Source organism: Bactrocera dorsalis, chromosome 1, assembly GCF_023373825.1.
Source record: "Bactrocera dorsalis isolate Fly_Bdor chromosome 1, ASM2337382v1, whole genome shotgun sequence".
Lineage (NCBI taxonomy): Eukaryota > Metazoa > Arthropoda > Insecta > Diptera > Tephritidae > Bactrocera > Bactrocera dorsalis.
Genome location: NC_064303.1, coordinates 82,780,103 through 82,797,025, shown reverse-complemented (window position 1 = coordinate 82,797,025; position 16,923 = coordinate 82,780,103). Strand labels below are relative to the sequence as shown.

Genomic DNA, 16,923 nt, shown 5'->3' with positions numbered 1-16,923 from the left:
TCTTGGCACATTCGCCGCACTTTAGGACCATTACTTTTAATTGAAGACTATTTTAATAAATTTAAGAACTTTCTACAAATTTCAATATCATCCACTGAAAGCCACATAAATTCTATTTACAGTTTCAACACCGTTTACCGGAAGTTGGATTTTTCGTGAACGCAAAGTGGTAGACTTCAAAGCATGGATGCTACGACTGTTGAATCTATAATCGCAATGCCGCTGGGCGCTGCCAGCAACAGCAATACCAACATGAGTTGTGGCAGCAGCAGCAGCAGCAACAGCAGTGGCTATGCGAGCGCCACCACCCCCACGAATCCCGCCTCGGCCGGCAGTAGCAGCAGTCACAGCCAATATTCGGACTCGCATTCCAACACACCTGTGGGCTTGGTCGAGCCGACACCTGTGGCCACGATAGCTGCCGTAACGCCGTACTACAATGAAACGTTTCAACAGCAACACCACCAGCAACAACAGCAGCATCAGCCACAACTTCATCATCCACCACATCCACAGTACCCACACCAAACACATTCATATCAATTAACGGAGCCCTTGCCCACATCCTCGCAATACGATAACACCTACGATTCGTACCCTTATCTCAGCGGTGGCGAAAGCTATCAGCAGTCCAGTGGTGGGGGTGAACGTAATTTATTGGGCATGCGGCATGCTAATTCGTATTATACAACCTTGGAGAAGCCGAGTAAGCAGCCCACGCAGACGGCTATACAGCCTCACACTAATACTGCCAACACCAACAAAATTTACAATAACAACAGCAGCGAAACCGCGCTCCGTTCTACAAAACGTATTGGTGAGTCGAATACGCCCGCTAAACCGCAGGCCGCCGCAACGCCTTTCTATGCCAATTCAGCACAAACGGGTGGTTCGGGCACCTATGGGGATCCCATCAAATATAGAATGTCTACTGGGACCAAACTGCCAACACTCGGCGATTATCTGAACTACGGGAACCAACCATTAGATATTAGCAACACAGGGAATTATACGCAAAGCTTTCCACAGCATCACGCAGGAAAACCGCTGCAGGACGTGCCGTATGCTGCGAGTCCGACGCAAGGGAAAACATTCAACACCATGGCGAATGCGCGCTTGCCGCAACAACGTCTAAGCATGCATTATGGCAATCCTGCAATGCCTGTTGGCATTCCTATCGGCAATGCGTCGAATAACAGTAACGGCAATACCAGCAGTAGCAGCATTTATATCGATAAGTATGATAAATATTTGTACAATGCAGTGAGCACCGTGGCACAGTCACCGTACTATACAACCACCCCACCCGCCAACCTCTCAGCAATGCCCTACAATGCAGTACCGTACGCACCCGCGCCGACTGCATCTACGTCAGTCCCACCACAGTATGCTACTGAAATTCCCAACGACCCCTACCGCAAGTCATCGGCCACGTCGGCTTGGCACTGGAGCATGGACTATGCCAACGGTAATTGTCGCACGCTGCCGCCGCCCAACGGCATACCTACTGCCGCCATACCGCCGACGAATGCCAGCTATGTACCGACTAACGCCACAGCCGCCGCCAATCGTGATATATACTATGCTTCAGAGAAGTATAGCAGCAAATATGATAAGTACAATTCATATTATAACCCACACCAACAGTATATGACGTCGAATGCGACTGGACGTAGTGCCTGGTCGAATTCGCCGCATTCCTCAGCACACCTTGTACCCACACTAGCAGAACGTTTGTCACACCCTTATCCACACCATGCACCGCTAACTTCGGGCGGAGTGCCAACCGCTTTGGCGCCGTCTGCACATCCCTCCCTCGCATATCATCATCCCTACACGCCTTCCGCAGCTACAGCCACCGCGCGCCAAAATTGTTGCTCACAATTTCAACAACAAAACTGCTACTATCCTCGTACGGCACACCATCCTCACCTTCCACCGAACACTTATAGCCCACACTCGCAAACGCCACCGTACGGCACCAGCAGTACTGCAATCGGCAGCGGTAACAGTCCCGTCGTCAAATATAACGTGCTAGATTATGGACCAGCCAACAAATCAAAGATGAATACAAATGATGTCTACGCTGCAACGCCCACATACGAAGCGACGAATATGAATTATCATTCCCATCCAGCAGGTATGGCTCACAATGCTCAATATGGGAACGCTATGGCACCTACTAACGTCGTTGCACATCCACCACTCAATCGTAATATGGCACCGGGTTCCCACAATGACATAACGACTGTTTACTATAATGATCTCAATATGCAAACCAACTATGACAACTATATGGGGCCTATACAACCTACGCCGCTACCTGAAGAGCGACGTGAAAGTTTAGTCCAAAGAGTTGACCATCTACCCAATTTGCCACCACCCTACACGCAATCTACTTCTACGAAGAATTCGCTAATTGACTATCGGAAGCCTGCGGTCATGCCAAATGATGACAGTTTCATAGCAGAGCCAACGCTCACCAATTTAGATGAGCACATGGCTACCAATATGAGCCAGAACCAATACGATAATAGTTATGGTCTGCCCAGAGCATTGGAACCAATCGACGATGGCATGTATGGCAAAGCAGCAACGCGTGAGACGACAGTTAAGCCTAGTAACCCAACACCGACAACACCCACTACTAAAACCTACTCCAGTTTGCGAGATTTTCTCAGCACATGGAATGAGGATGAAGAGGATTACGGTGGCGCTGATGAACTGCAGTTTGTTGAGAACGCACCACCAGCGATTGATCAAGTCATGCGTGTCGAAGACAATACTAACTGTGTTCAAGTAATAAATAAAATGTCGAGCTTGCAAGAGCTTCCCACCGAAGCGAATACACCAGCTGCATATGTTGGGGACTCCGCACCCCTATATAGGGCGCAACCCCAACCCTTAGTTATAAATAACTTGCAATTAAAAGAGGATTATTATCAACACCCAAAGACTCAACCAAACATCGGCGCTGGTAGCACCATTAACATGGAGGAAAATCAGTTTGCAAATATAAACTTACCTGACATTGTCATCGATATCGAGAAGTCCGGCGGCGCAGTACCAAATATAGCAGGCGCAACTAAGGGACCAAGCAACAACAATGTTGTCGAAAAATCCAATGACAAGCACGTAAGCTATGATTGTTTCGATGTAGAAAAAGAGCTTGATGAACTAGAATCAATAAAGATGGTAAAGATACCAAAAACTAATACCGATACAACGCCCATACGCAACGGTAGCGTCATCATGAAAGCGGCTACCGAAGCGCTCGGAGTAGTTACACCCAATGCAATGCTCGAATCAGAAAATCTTGAAATAATTGCGAATCTTAAAGCTGTAAATACTTCGGCTGCACCAAAAATGGAGGAGAAAGTGGAGAAAGACTTTTGTTTCTCAGAGCACAGAGCAGAACAGTCCTTATTAACCGTCCAAGCAAAGAGCGACAGCACATTGGATAGAAGTATTGAATGTGACAATACAACCAGTTCGAATGGTTCCACATTTGAGAAGGAATACGAGACCTTCATTAATAAGATAGGAAATGAGTTTGAATACAAGGTCAGTAGTAACAATGAGAACAGTTTTACTGCAGCTGTAAGCAACAAAACAGTTCTTTCTGATATCAATACAAATGTTGCCGTAAACCAGGAAGTGCCAACAAATGAAATAAATAACATAGCGGTCAAACTAAATACGGAAAACGATATGGAGATAGCACAAAAAATTAAAAGTTTTTCGAAGTTTCATAAACGAAAACGAAAATTTTCGGAAACGACCAATAATCCAAGTAAAATTCCGAAGCAATCGCACGATCTTGAACAAGAAGTGAATAAGGAAACTAATTCTACAAATTCTACAGAGACCTTCTCCAAACCTTGCAGAAAAAAAGACTATAATGCCCGCTTGCACACACTTCGCTTGAAATATATAAAAAGACGAGAAAACAAAGGTCCTTCTTTCTATCAACGCAGGATACGGGCACTATCTCATCAGCTCGTTAAGATTAACAAACGACTCATTATATCCAGTCTGTTAAAAGAAGAAATGGTCAAAGTGTCGCAAAAACACTTACCGTTAATCGACCGCATAAATAGCACTACACTACCAACTAAAGATGGAAGCGATATCAAACAATATTTCAATCCGAAAACATTGAAATTCTTGTGTGTGGCTTTCATTAACTCAGAACTGTTCCAAAACAAACTCTTGAAGGGTGCTGAAATATATAAAGAAATTGATAAATTCCCAGAAACAAATACCAATGAAGAAAGTGTAAGGGATAGCCCGATGCTACAAGAATTGAAAGACTGTGAAGCGAAAGAAAATACTATCAACGAGGTCTGCAGTAAGGTAACATGTCCACCTTCATTGACATCATTCGTTGCAGAAAACATTTTTGAAGAGAACGTTCGAAACGAATTTTCTAATAAAACTTCAGAAATTGATGAATCAGAAGCTTCAAAACAATTACCGGAAGAACCTCCAATAGCTGAATGGGGTCTCAAGAGCATTGAGGTTACTCAAAACGACGTTAATTTGAAGAATCAGATTGATTTTGACGTGCCAGCTACTTTGGATGTGAAGGATTCAAAAATGGAGCTTGATAGCATCGAAACGGATGAAATCGAAGAAGAAGTTCATAGTCCTGGTTGTATTACAGAACCAATGGTTGATAGTGTAGAACCTAATGCAGAAAGCGTTAACACAAGGCCTACATATGATGATGAACATGACCGAAATGATAATAGAGTGGAAATTAAAGAAATTGAATCCGAAGCATATGATGCTGATATATCAGGTGATGGTGAAATCGTAACCATGAAACCTTTAACAAAAGACATTGACAAATCCTTTTCCGATTTAAATACAAGTGTAAATATGATGGATATTTTAGAGAACCAGTGGACACTCAATAAAAGTGCTGAAAATAGAGTGCCTGATGTAGAAAACCTGGCGTGTTTAAATAAAGATCTCGTAAGCAAAGTAATTCCACCAAATGACTCTGAAGATCATGTCAATGAGATCACCGAAGATCCCGCACAAAAAGCGGCAGTTACTGATTTAGTTGACGAGAAAGTCGAAAATAGGGAGTTGGAAGCAATGGATCTGACGTGTTCCGCAGGAGTTGAGGAGAATTCAATATATAATCGGAAAACAGAAGTACCTGAATGTGCAATCTCCGTTCCTCACAATGAGAAAACGTTATCTGAATTTTCAGAACCGTGCAACAGTATGAAACTCGAAGACACATTTAAGGTTGAAGAAAATCTAACAAGAATTAATGGCAGTCCTTTAACCGTCATGGAAGTTGCTGAAAGTCCACCCACAACACCACATATGGTTTCTCCAGCACATATGAAGAGCGAAAACAGTAATGACGCAGACATTATAATGCTAAACACATTTGATCTAGACGAGCAAGCAAAGCACTTTAGTAGAGATGTAGATTTATCTGAAACAGAAAATAGCCTTGATATGTTTGGAGCTAGAAGAAGTGCAGAACATTTCACAACAACGTCGAAAAATTACTTCATGAAGACTGTGGATCTTGACGAAAATTCATCAGACAGTAACTCATCGAGTAGTACTGATTCATCCACATCATCTTCTAGCCGCAGATCGAGCACATCCTCATCGTCCAGTTCCAGTTCATCCGCGGACGAAAATTCTCAAAGTAGCTTAACAACGGTGCAAAGCGATTTCAATGAAATGAAGGAGTTGGAAAAAGAACTCTCGCAACATCAGGCAAATGAAGCGGGTATCTCACTTGAGCTTGAAAATGGCGAAAAGACTGCGGCAGCTGCCAATATCGAAGATAACAATGGTAATGAAGTATATATCAATTCTTCGAAAACGATAACGGAGAACGACATTAAAACCTTGAAGAAAATATTAGAAAGCGATAGTGATGGACATGAAGAGATAAGTACACACCTTGAGGATGTTAAAGCCGATACAATGGACGATGAAAAACTAAGTGCCGACAAAACAACAAGCGTTTCGAAAGAGCAACAAGCCGATACAGTAAATGGTGTGGCGGAAGATAACAAACTAATGCAAAATGAAGATTGCGTTGCAAGTAACGGTGAAGCAAACGTGACAAAGCATGCGGCAGAGCGTGACTGTATGGGTACGGAGGTGGTGGAAGAGTGCGTAGAGAGTTGCGAGAAGTCGTGCGATGTCGAAGGTTTGGCGCGTGAACTCGCAGTGGAAGAAAAGCAGACGCAGAACGAAACTGTGTTTTGCGCAGCAATAAATATCGATGATAATGATGATGACAGCAGTGGAGTACCGAGTTTGAAAAAACTATCGCTGGACTATATAGAGAGAGTAACTTCCATTGAAAATCATACGCTAAATAACCGAACTGAGGATGCGTTAAATAGTAAAATACCAAAGTTAAGTGACCTTTGTAAAATTGCCTTAAGTAGTTCCTTTGAAATTAGCGCCAACAACAACAGTAACAACAACACAAACCAAAACACGCCCGAAGCGTTAGAGCGTGAATTGAGCGTTGAAGAAGCTTTAGCCGAAATGTATCGACAAGCCGGTGTCACATCAGATCCCGAAGATGGCGATGCTGAGGAGAGAGAAGCTCAAGATGTAGTACTAATTAATTTAGAAGAAATTTTAGTTAACGATAGTGATTTATATGTTTTACAATGTGATATGAATGAAAATGTGCTCAGCGTTGTGGCGCATGCACAGGCCAGCGATTTGCCCATGCAAGTCGATGAGGGTATAGAAGATATTGAGAGAGCTGTAAATGCTGAAATGCATGCAGAAGAATTGATGGGTTTAGAAAGTCCACAAGAAGAGTTGGTAGTGACCGATGAAATGCAAACCGATTATCTCGAGTCATTAATGAATGTACACGATGCCGTAGAGAATTCCCCATCTGCACTACCGTTAACCCCATACATTACACCCCCACACACAGTAGATTACGTTGAAGATGAGTTGAGGATCACAAACGATGACTCACTCAATACACAGTTCGATTTTCCCGCCATACATCACGAAGAAATCGTCTCGCATGATTACAAGCGGCTCAAACGACAGGTATTATACAATAGTTTGCGTGAGAAATATGTGTTGAAACGAGTACATTTTAGGCCCCACCATGGTAATCGTGTACTCAAAAAATATATACATCGTTGGATATTGCAATGCTTGATAGCGAGATTCAGGGAGCGCGAATTGAGGAAGGCCCACATGTATGTCGAAGAGTAGTGAGGTGAGCAAACCGAAGCGACTGTTTACTGAAAGACTCGCAAATGTACTAACGGTGTTGGGTATTTTAATTGAAAGGACATATGGGGTTTGATATAGAGTGTTTAAAAAAAGTGGGTCTAAATTTTGGCTTTCATTGTAAAGCGTTTCAATAAGAATTGTTTGGCATGGTTCGGAAGCTAAACTTCTGTGACTATAGTGTGGTTTAGCTTTACATCTTTGAGTTAACAAGACACATTCAAATCAGCAAGCTTGACGCTATTGTTTTAAGGGATTAGGCCAGTCGAGAAATCCCAAAAAAGGCCTAACTTTAACAAATTTTCACGGAGTAAGGAAAAATTTGTATAATTTCTCACTTTTTAGTCTTTATTGTACATATATTTGGGTCAGTATTCGGAACCACCTTTTTCTAGAAGATTTAGGGGCTACCATGACTCTTAGAACTCGTGCTATCTGAAACCAAATAAAGAACAAAATGCTGAACAGTAATTTTTTTTAGAAAAAAATATATTAAAACGCCAATCGAATGGAGTTTACTAAATAATTTAGTGCTAAGCTGCAATAAGAATAGCTGGTGTATACTTGCGATTGTCTTCAAGTACCTTTGTCGCTTGTTGTACAAATTCAGTTTCGAGAAAAACGCATTAAAACGGTTCACACGAATTTTTCGATACTACCACGATATAGGCAGGGATTTTTTTCACTATTTTACTATATAAATACAGTTTTTAGGACCCTAAAGTGTTCCGAACTGGCCTAAGCCCTTGTGGTTCGTTTTAAGTTCCGCTAAGAAATATTTATTTAAAGACATAAATGGCACGTGCTGACACATTTTCAATACTTCCTTTATCAATCTTTATATTATCTAGTAAAAGACACAATGCAACAGTTATAGATTACCATATCTTTTGTTTGTCATTGGAAAACATGTATTGTACGAAGAATCTCATGACACTAAAAGTCGTTTAAAAATATATATATTTTTCCCCAACTACATAACTTTATTGTTGTAACTGTTATTCTTAAAATAATTCTGTATATTTAAGTGAAAAATACTACATTGTTTTAATATTTAAAGTAATGGAAAAAAATAACTGTATTTTTTGTAGTGCATACACCTTTAGTTTATAAATATTTTTTAATTTCCTTCAAAGCCAAAACAAAAAGATAAAATCAGCTGTTTCGTGCGCATGAATGCGTTCAAAAATAGCACCGCTTTTCGACTGTTCACTTACCATATATTTATGCATAATTTACTTTATTCCATCTACTATATACATATATATGTATACAGTTACGGACAATAACTTAGAATCATATATTTTACTAATTTTTAATTCTAAAAAAATTATGGAAATATGAATTTGATTTAAATTAAAAAAAAAATACAAATCTCAAAATTTCCGAGGACGAAATAAGAGTATCATAATATTTTACATTAAAAACAAATAAATTTTTACAGAGAAAATAATAATAGAATAGTTGTTAGCACCCTTTATCGCCTAATACAGATGTATATCTTCTAGGAACAGAATACCAGACAGTTGAATCTTATCTCAGAGTTCCGCCTTATTTTCCGATTCTACGGGTCCAATATTTTCCTTAGAGATTTTCCATAAGTTTTTGATTGGATTCAAATCTAGTTACTGTGCTGGCCAAGCCATAACATCAACACCATGATCTGAAAACCATTTTTGCGAAAGACTCGAAGTATGTTTCGGGTCGCTCTCTTGTTGGAGTTGGCAAATTGAAGACGAATTCCAGACTTCATCTAAAATTTTAACGTATGTATGACGGTCCTTGGTGGTGAAGCCACACCATGAGAAACGTCCCCAAACCATTATATTACTGTCATAGTGTTTGAAGGACTTAGTCGTCTAGTAATCGCACATTTCTTTGTTTTTTGGACATCTGACTCACATCCAACCATCATATCCTATCTTATTAAGTTTGTCTTCAGACCATAGAATGTCGAGGTATTTTTTTTTAATTTTCAGCTTCAATGTGTCACAGATATTTTTCACCACAAGAACCATAAGTAATTAAATAACTGATACAAATATTTATTCCACAGATCTAATTAAGTTAATACACATACTTATTACGCTTTTTAAATTCAATCAAATCAAAGTAAAATCTCTGATTCTATTTTATTGTCCGTAACTGTACGTATATATATCTTACTTTAGTTTTAACCTTAATTGTAATGGAAATTTAACTGTGTGTATTAGCGTCTTATCGGGAATCGGAATTTGCGTTTTAGGCAAATGGCCGCGGTTTAAAATGGCATTATCTATTATTTGTTATTGAACAACATTTTAAACAATTTTCAATAATTTTTTGCAACGTTTAGGGTAAGCACTAGTGTGGAAATTTGTGCTCTCGTTATTTATATATTAGTATTTAGTAGTTGTTTTTTATATGCAATAGGTAAATAGCGGAAAACTGATTTAAAGTGTAAGCAAAAAAGACCACAAAAAATATATGTTTTTGTATCAAATAAGTTTTATTACAAAAACAACTCTTCAACTTTCAATAATATGTATTATTTTCACTTTTTAACTCTGCAAATAAGTTATAGTGCACACCCTGTATTCAAAAATGTGTCTAAATTGTCTGCTTGCAACAACATATTTCAAAAGCTTGTAACTCAGCTTATCTGAGTTGTTAACAATTTGAAAAAAAAATAATAATAATAATACATTTCTAGTACAATATTGCTTCAGAGAAATTGTGATAAATAACAGAGTTATGATTTTCAGCTGAATTATACCAGGTCTCTTGCCACCGCATAACGAAATAATTCGCGTTACACTCTGCCAGTTATACTTGTACATATGTATGCATATGACAAGCACACACTACACATTTGTGTGTATTTACGGCAGGCACGACAAACGAATGCTTCACTAATCGCCAATTACGGAAAACCTAATTAGTTTTTCACACATTTCATATTTGCTGCGAATAATTCGTTACGTAGCTGGCAATTTTACAAACCAAGACTTTTTGCATTTCACACTTGTAACGACAACACACTCAAGCAATAACTGTTTTCTTGAAAGTAAGGCAACGCAGAGCAAGTGAAATTGGATTGGAAATATACTTTTATTAGAAAAATATTTGCATTGCGGTTTTGTTGCGAGGCAATGACGTTATGTAAACAAGAATTATAGAAATAGAGATTACGACTGTTTCAATCCGTCACATTTTTGTAGCGCGTTTGACAGAAAACACGTTAGTCATGAGCAAAAGAAGGTGCAGTTGTTGTTTTTGTAGCGGCAGAAAACATTCCTGAAGCAATTTCGAGGAATGGTGCCGAGTTAACAGTCCTTGGACGGTTAAAATTCGGGTTAGATCCGACTGTCGTAGGCAGTCTTTGTTTACAATTACTATTAACATTTTACAGTTCCCTTCGTTTATGACGTTATGTTGTACTTTTTTTTTTTGGGAGTAAAGTTTACTTCATACTTCAAAACAAATATCGTATTGTGTTTACTTCAAAACGTGTTTCAATTTTATGGTTATTAATCCACATTCAAACATACTGTTTTTGACATTAGTTGGCAATGAAGCGGCAAATGAAGCTTTGCAGTGCAAAGAAGAGTACGAATTTTGATTTGGTAAATCGTTCACTACATTGACGTTAGGCATTAGATTCATTAGAAATGTGTACTTTTCTTGACTTCAACTTACTTTTAGCCATTTCCTAATGATAGGCGACACTAACGGTACATTCTTTACTTACAGTTACAGACTTGTTTATGTCAAATACGTCATACTGTCAGATTATTCTTCAAAATCTATAGAATGACAAAATTTTGAGTTGCAAATGTGACATTTAACGCAGTTTTGAAGCTTGTTAGCAGAATTCATAGCCAATAGCCGAAATCTTATATTCTATCGTGGTTTGTAGCCTCTTCATAACTAAATTTCAATTGCAATTGTCATACAGAAATTTTGTAAAAGCTGTACAGTCGTCAAAAATAGTACATATACCCAATTCCTTCTTCTTTATTCGAGTAGACACCGCTTACATGGTTATAGCCGAGTTTACAACACACCAATACCAATTTATGTTACTGTTAATCGGTTGTTAGTTTATTTCACGCGGTCAGCTGTTGTACTGACGTCATAACAAGGCTTTTTACAGCCGTGTTTAGCAGGCATGATCAACTTCTTAAAAGGTATTTTATTTCCCTGATATCACAATATCAGCGTAAACTGCAATAAATACGATGCTAAGAGTTTATCTGATAAGAAAAAAAATAATTGTTTCAGCTAACGTACTCGTACCAGTATACTATATATCCACTCATTAATCTCCTTCAAAATTTTGAATATTATTGTTCATATATCATTTATGGTAGTTTACCGCAAATTAATGCTTCGATTGCTTATCAGATAACATGAATTACGTCACACATGTGGCTTTAATATTTTTTTTTAAACATTTTGATTGTTATTTTGTTGAAAAATGAAAAAATTGTAAATAAAAGTGGCACATACATACATACATATTTACTATAGTTACTATGTATGTTGTATCACTAAGAAATTTGCTGTTATCGTCTCCAAATAGGCGTTATAAAACCGAGTGTTATTTGTCAAACTGAAATTTGGCAGCGGATTCAGTTATATTTGTTGTTGCCAGGCTAGGAAAACTCTAAAAAAAATCATTTGTTGACTTAAAAAAATTATATTATAATAATACTTTTTATTTCAGGGTGTAAATTAAAGATTTCAACGTTCGAGATATCTCTTGGTGTGCAAAATATTAATGAAATTTTTCAAAATATGAAATAATACTTGACTAAAGCTAACCAAGATTTGGTTATAAATCTTATTACGTGACTCTGAAAATCATATTATACTCCGGTCGAAAACTCATTAAATTGATTTGCAAATACAAAACACGCTAAAAATTTTCTTAATCACACAAACAGTAAAGCTTTTTCAATCAGTTTTAAAACATTAATTTGCCATAATATATTTTGTTGCAGCATTACCAAAACTAAGATAATAATATGACAAATTTCTTCATTAAAATTTTTTCATTTTCAATTGTTCTGATAAATTTGATAAAAAAATAGTAATAATGATAAATAAATAAATTAGCTTGCAGTGTTTAGCAGAAAGAAAAGAATATTTACAAAAACAAAATCAAACCAAATGACATTTACATACAAACATATGGCATATACGCATAACTTTATATAGACATTTTTCGAATGTTATCAAACTGAAAACAACAAAAACATATTGCGAGCTTTTAATGTACTGTGAAAAAGACAAATTTAGAGACTACATACATACATATTTGATAAATAAATAGGCATATTTACTGCATGCGTGGCTGAGGAGTATACAGAAAAACTACAAAAACTTAGTGTTAATATTAAAAACATGTACCACAAAAATATCAAGCAAACAATTTTTATTTATGTGCAACATAAAAACAAATACACATATACAATATTATTAAAGTAAATAAATATTTTATTACTAATAAATATTTATAATAAATTTACATATAACTGCGGCAAGTAAAAATTTGTGGTTGCGGAAAACAATATTTTTTATGTAAAAAAACCTTATATTATATATAATATATATGTATTAGTATATATGCATATACATATATGTATACTAAAAAGAAAGACAAAAACAAGCAAATGTTAACATATTATCCAATACATATTTATATTAAGGAATATATCAAAAACCACTTCTTGCCTCACAGACAGTTCGCAAAGTGCATAAGCACACATATACATATGTACATGCATGCAATTAAGTGCAACTGACACTGTCTACTTACATACATATTGAATACTAACACATTTTACCTATAAATGTACCACTTGTATACCAAAAACAACAACTTTAAGACAAAATCACAAAGGAATCAAAACTTTGAGGTTAAACTTGAAAAAAATTGTAACAAAAGTAAAACTACTAGTGTTAGCATGAAACTGTATTAATTTTAGTAATTGCCAATCTTTTCAATCATCTCTTCTATGTAACTTCTCCTCATATTTATTGTATAACACATATATAAACACTTTAATTTATTTCGAAGACTCTCATTGTAGCTGTAGCCCTGCTCTCGTAACGCATTCCAAAGTACCAATATTTTTAGAACTAGCAAATTGTTAAATATTTAGCAAAACAAAATGGTAAAATTGAAAAAATATACATATTTAAAAATAATCTAAATATACATACACATAGTGAAGTAAATAAAATTTTAGCAAACATACATATAAATATATACATTTTAGTGTAAAAACTATTAAAATTAATATTAAAAATTAATTTTAGCATATTAAATAATAAATAAAAAAAAATATTTTAGTTTATTTAATAAAAAAATATTTTTAAAAAGTTAATTTTACAAAAATGTACCATTATAAAAATGTCTTAAACCCCACATTTCGTTTTCTATATTTAAAATATTATACGCTTACTTTTAGTACAAAACCAAAAATTTGCAAAATAAAAACACTAAATTTAAAATTTTGAAATAAGAGCAAATTAAATTTAAAAAATAATTATTTTATGTACGTATGTATGTTGATTAGTGTGTGGCGTTGGCCGAAATTTAGACATACACAACACAGAAAAAAGGCATAATTAGTAATAATTGCAAAAATGTAAAAAACCACTACAAAACAGCAAACCGTAAACCCATTTTAATGAACCGTTTATAAACGGTAGAAGCACACAAACAGCTGTGTGTGTACTGTAAGCTGTAGGCTGCTTTAACCGAAGATACAGGTCAAATGAAAATAAAAAATAATAATAAATAAATATTCGAAAACAATTGATGTACCTAAAAATTTTAATTTCATGGCAAGGCATGGAAATTATGCGCTATTTATAAATAAATATATGTAAATACATATATGTGTGTGGCTAAGTATAAAAATATGGCAACAAATTTGTTTGAAACCTAAAACGTTTTACAAGTAAACCCAATTTAAGAAGCAAAATTTAAAAAATTAAATAAAATCAAAAGCTCTGAAAACTTTTTTGCATACTTTTGCGCTTGGAAAATGAAAATGTATACATATTTATAGCAAACAATACGGAGTAATTGCCGACAAAATTCTTAGCATATACATATACATATATATACACACTTTTAAATTTTGTATGTATTCGAAAATTCGAAAAAAATTTTGGAAATCGCATTTTTGCATTAAAATTAACGTCGAATAACTGTATGTGCAAGCATTAAGAAACATTTCTTTTAATGTTCTTATACTCTAAAGATATTTACTTAATCAAATAGTGCTAGACAAGTAAAAGACAACAACAAAACAAACAAAAAAACATCGGTAATGTGTAATTTTGTAGTAAATAACAACAAACAATGCCTTTATTATTGTATAAATATGAAATATTGCAAACATATTCAAGGGATTTGTTTAAATACAATATGATAAAATAAATAAAATGTTTTTCTTTAATCTACGTACATATATATTTACATAAATTTACACAAAGTACGCGTGTTAAACAGAAATTTTTGCAATAAAAACTGTGTATGAGTGTATTGTGTAGCCAATGTTGAAGATATATTTGGGTTTAAACATAATAAATGTCCTTTATTTTGAATGTGAACAACCGTTTGTGTTTTATTATTGAAATGGAGAGGGGGAGTGAGCGTTCTTCTTCTTTGAGGTTATAGCCGAGCGTCCAACAGTGCGCGCTGTTTCCCTCAGCGGGTACTGTGTCGAATACTCTCGAAAACTCGTAACGCCGACTCATCAGATTTTGTCATCGGTTATGCCTCTGCACCATATAAAAAGATGGGAATAATAAGGTACTTATAGAGTTTGGTCTTTGTCCGTCGATAGAGGACTTTACTTCTCAATAGATTACTCAATCCAAAGTAAAAGCTGACATTGTTGTTGGGTTAATACTGGTTCCAAGATACGCGAAATTTTCTACGACTTCGAAGTTAGGACTGTCAACAGTGATGTGGGAGCCAAGTCGCGAGTGCGACGACAGTTTGTTTGAGGACAGAAGAAATTTCGTCTTGCTCTCGTTCACTACTAGATCTACTTGCTTCGCTTCCTTATCAAGTCTGGAAAAAGCAGAAGTAATGGCGGGGCTGTACACCCTTATAGAAGATTTTACCTTCTCTATTTAGTTCTGCAGCTTGAACTATTTTCTCCAGGAGTAGATCGAAGAAGTCGCACGATAGCGAGTCGCCTTGTCTGAAACCTCGTTTGGTATCAAACGGCTCGGAGATGTCCTTCCCGATCCTGACGGAGCTTTTGGTATTGCTCAACGTCAGTTTACACAGCCGTATTAGTTTTTCGAGGATACCAAAGCCCCTTTTTGTGATATCAAAAACGGCTTTGAAATTGATGAAGAGGTGGTGTGTGTCTATCCTCTTTTCACAGGTCTTTTCTAAGACTTGCCGCATAGTAATTATCTGGTCAGTTGTTGATTTTCTAGGCCTAAACCCATACTGATAAGGTCCAATCAGCTAGTTGACGGTGGGATTTAATTTTTCACACAGAACGCTCGATAGAGCTTTATATACATGTATATTGCGGAGGAAATTTGGAAACCAGGTACCAGGGAAACAATGAATTATCTCTTGTTCACTTGTCCCGCATTAGCAAGACTACGCTGTAAGCATCTGGGGTTCTCACGACATGATACACTGGAAGAAGTATGGAGAGTAAAGCCACATAGTCTATTGAAATTCGCGTCAAGCGTAGGCATCTTAACGGATGTCCATTCCTCGTGGACCTAGTAACTGAACTCCATCTGATATCGTAAAGGACCATAACTGGTTTATGCATGGCTCATTGGCTTATCAGACTAACCTAACCTATAGCACTGGTAAACAAAAATCCACTTGTTCTTTGTGACATGAACAGAACAAAGAACAGAAATTAGCTGCAGATTTCTTCTATCACCTATAGTTTTTTTGCTATGAGGATTTTTGTTTAAAAAAAACATCGATAGATATATTATTGAAATATTGTTTTATTAATCAAAGAGTACTTTAAAATGTTACTGTCGATGTTCTTCGGCGATATTTTGTTTGTGGAGTATCCCTTAACAATGTCCAGCAGTAATCGGCAAGCAAACTCGCACTCCACTTGCCTTGGTATCGTTTCTCCATAGCAGAAATGTCTTAGTGGAACCGTTCCCCATGTTCGTCAGTTACGGCCCCCAAATTTTCGGGAGAAAATCCAGATGAGAGTCCAGAAAGTGAATTTTAAGGACATGTTGCAACATATTTTTTATAGGCAGTAGGTAGTTCAGTCACAAGATCTTTGTAATTGTTAGCTTCCACATTTACAAGAAAATTTTTAACTGCGCTTTTAAAGGCACTCCAGGCTCGTATTTTAGTTTAATTGAGCTATTCCTCAAATGTTTTACCTTTCATTAGTTCTCTTATTAGCGGAACACAAATATGCCCTCCTTAATTTTTTCTTCACTTACTCTTGGAAATTTTTGTTTCAGATACAAGAACCCTCTTCCATTTCTGCGGTCGTTGCGGCACGATATTAGTAGAAGATGTGGCAAAATGATCACGAATACCCAATGCAGTATGAGATGGTGCATTATCGCACTTCTTTGTTCAATAAACTGAGACATAGTAAAAAACGAAGAATACATTTTTAGAGCCTCACAAAACGATTATGTCAAATA

General features: G+C 36.4%; 1 protein-coding gene across 5 annotated transcripts in view; it reads left to right on the top strand.

The window, feature by feature from the left end:
* The window catches only part of LOC105222010 (uncharacterized), a 43,715-nt gene extending 28,844 nt beyond the window's left edge, over window positions 1-14,871 (top strand). For 2 of the 5 annotated variants that reach the window (XM_049457552.1, XM_049457560.1), the window contains exon 2: window positions 123-14,871. In XM_049457552.1, coding sequence (XP_049313509.1) covers window positions 184-7,239 — 7,056 coding nt within the window. In that variant the 5' untranslated portion in view covers window positions 123-183 and the 3' untranslated portion in view covers window positions 7,240-14,871. The remainder of the gene's footprint in view (window positions 1-122) is intronic. The other 3 variants (XR_007422851.1, XM_049457557.1, XM_049457561.1) reach the window with 3 other exon arrangements.
* Window positions 14,872-16,923: the final 2,052 nt, after the last annotated feature.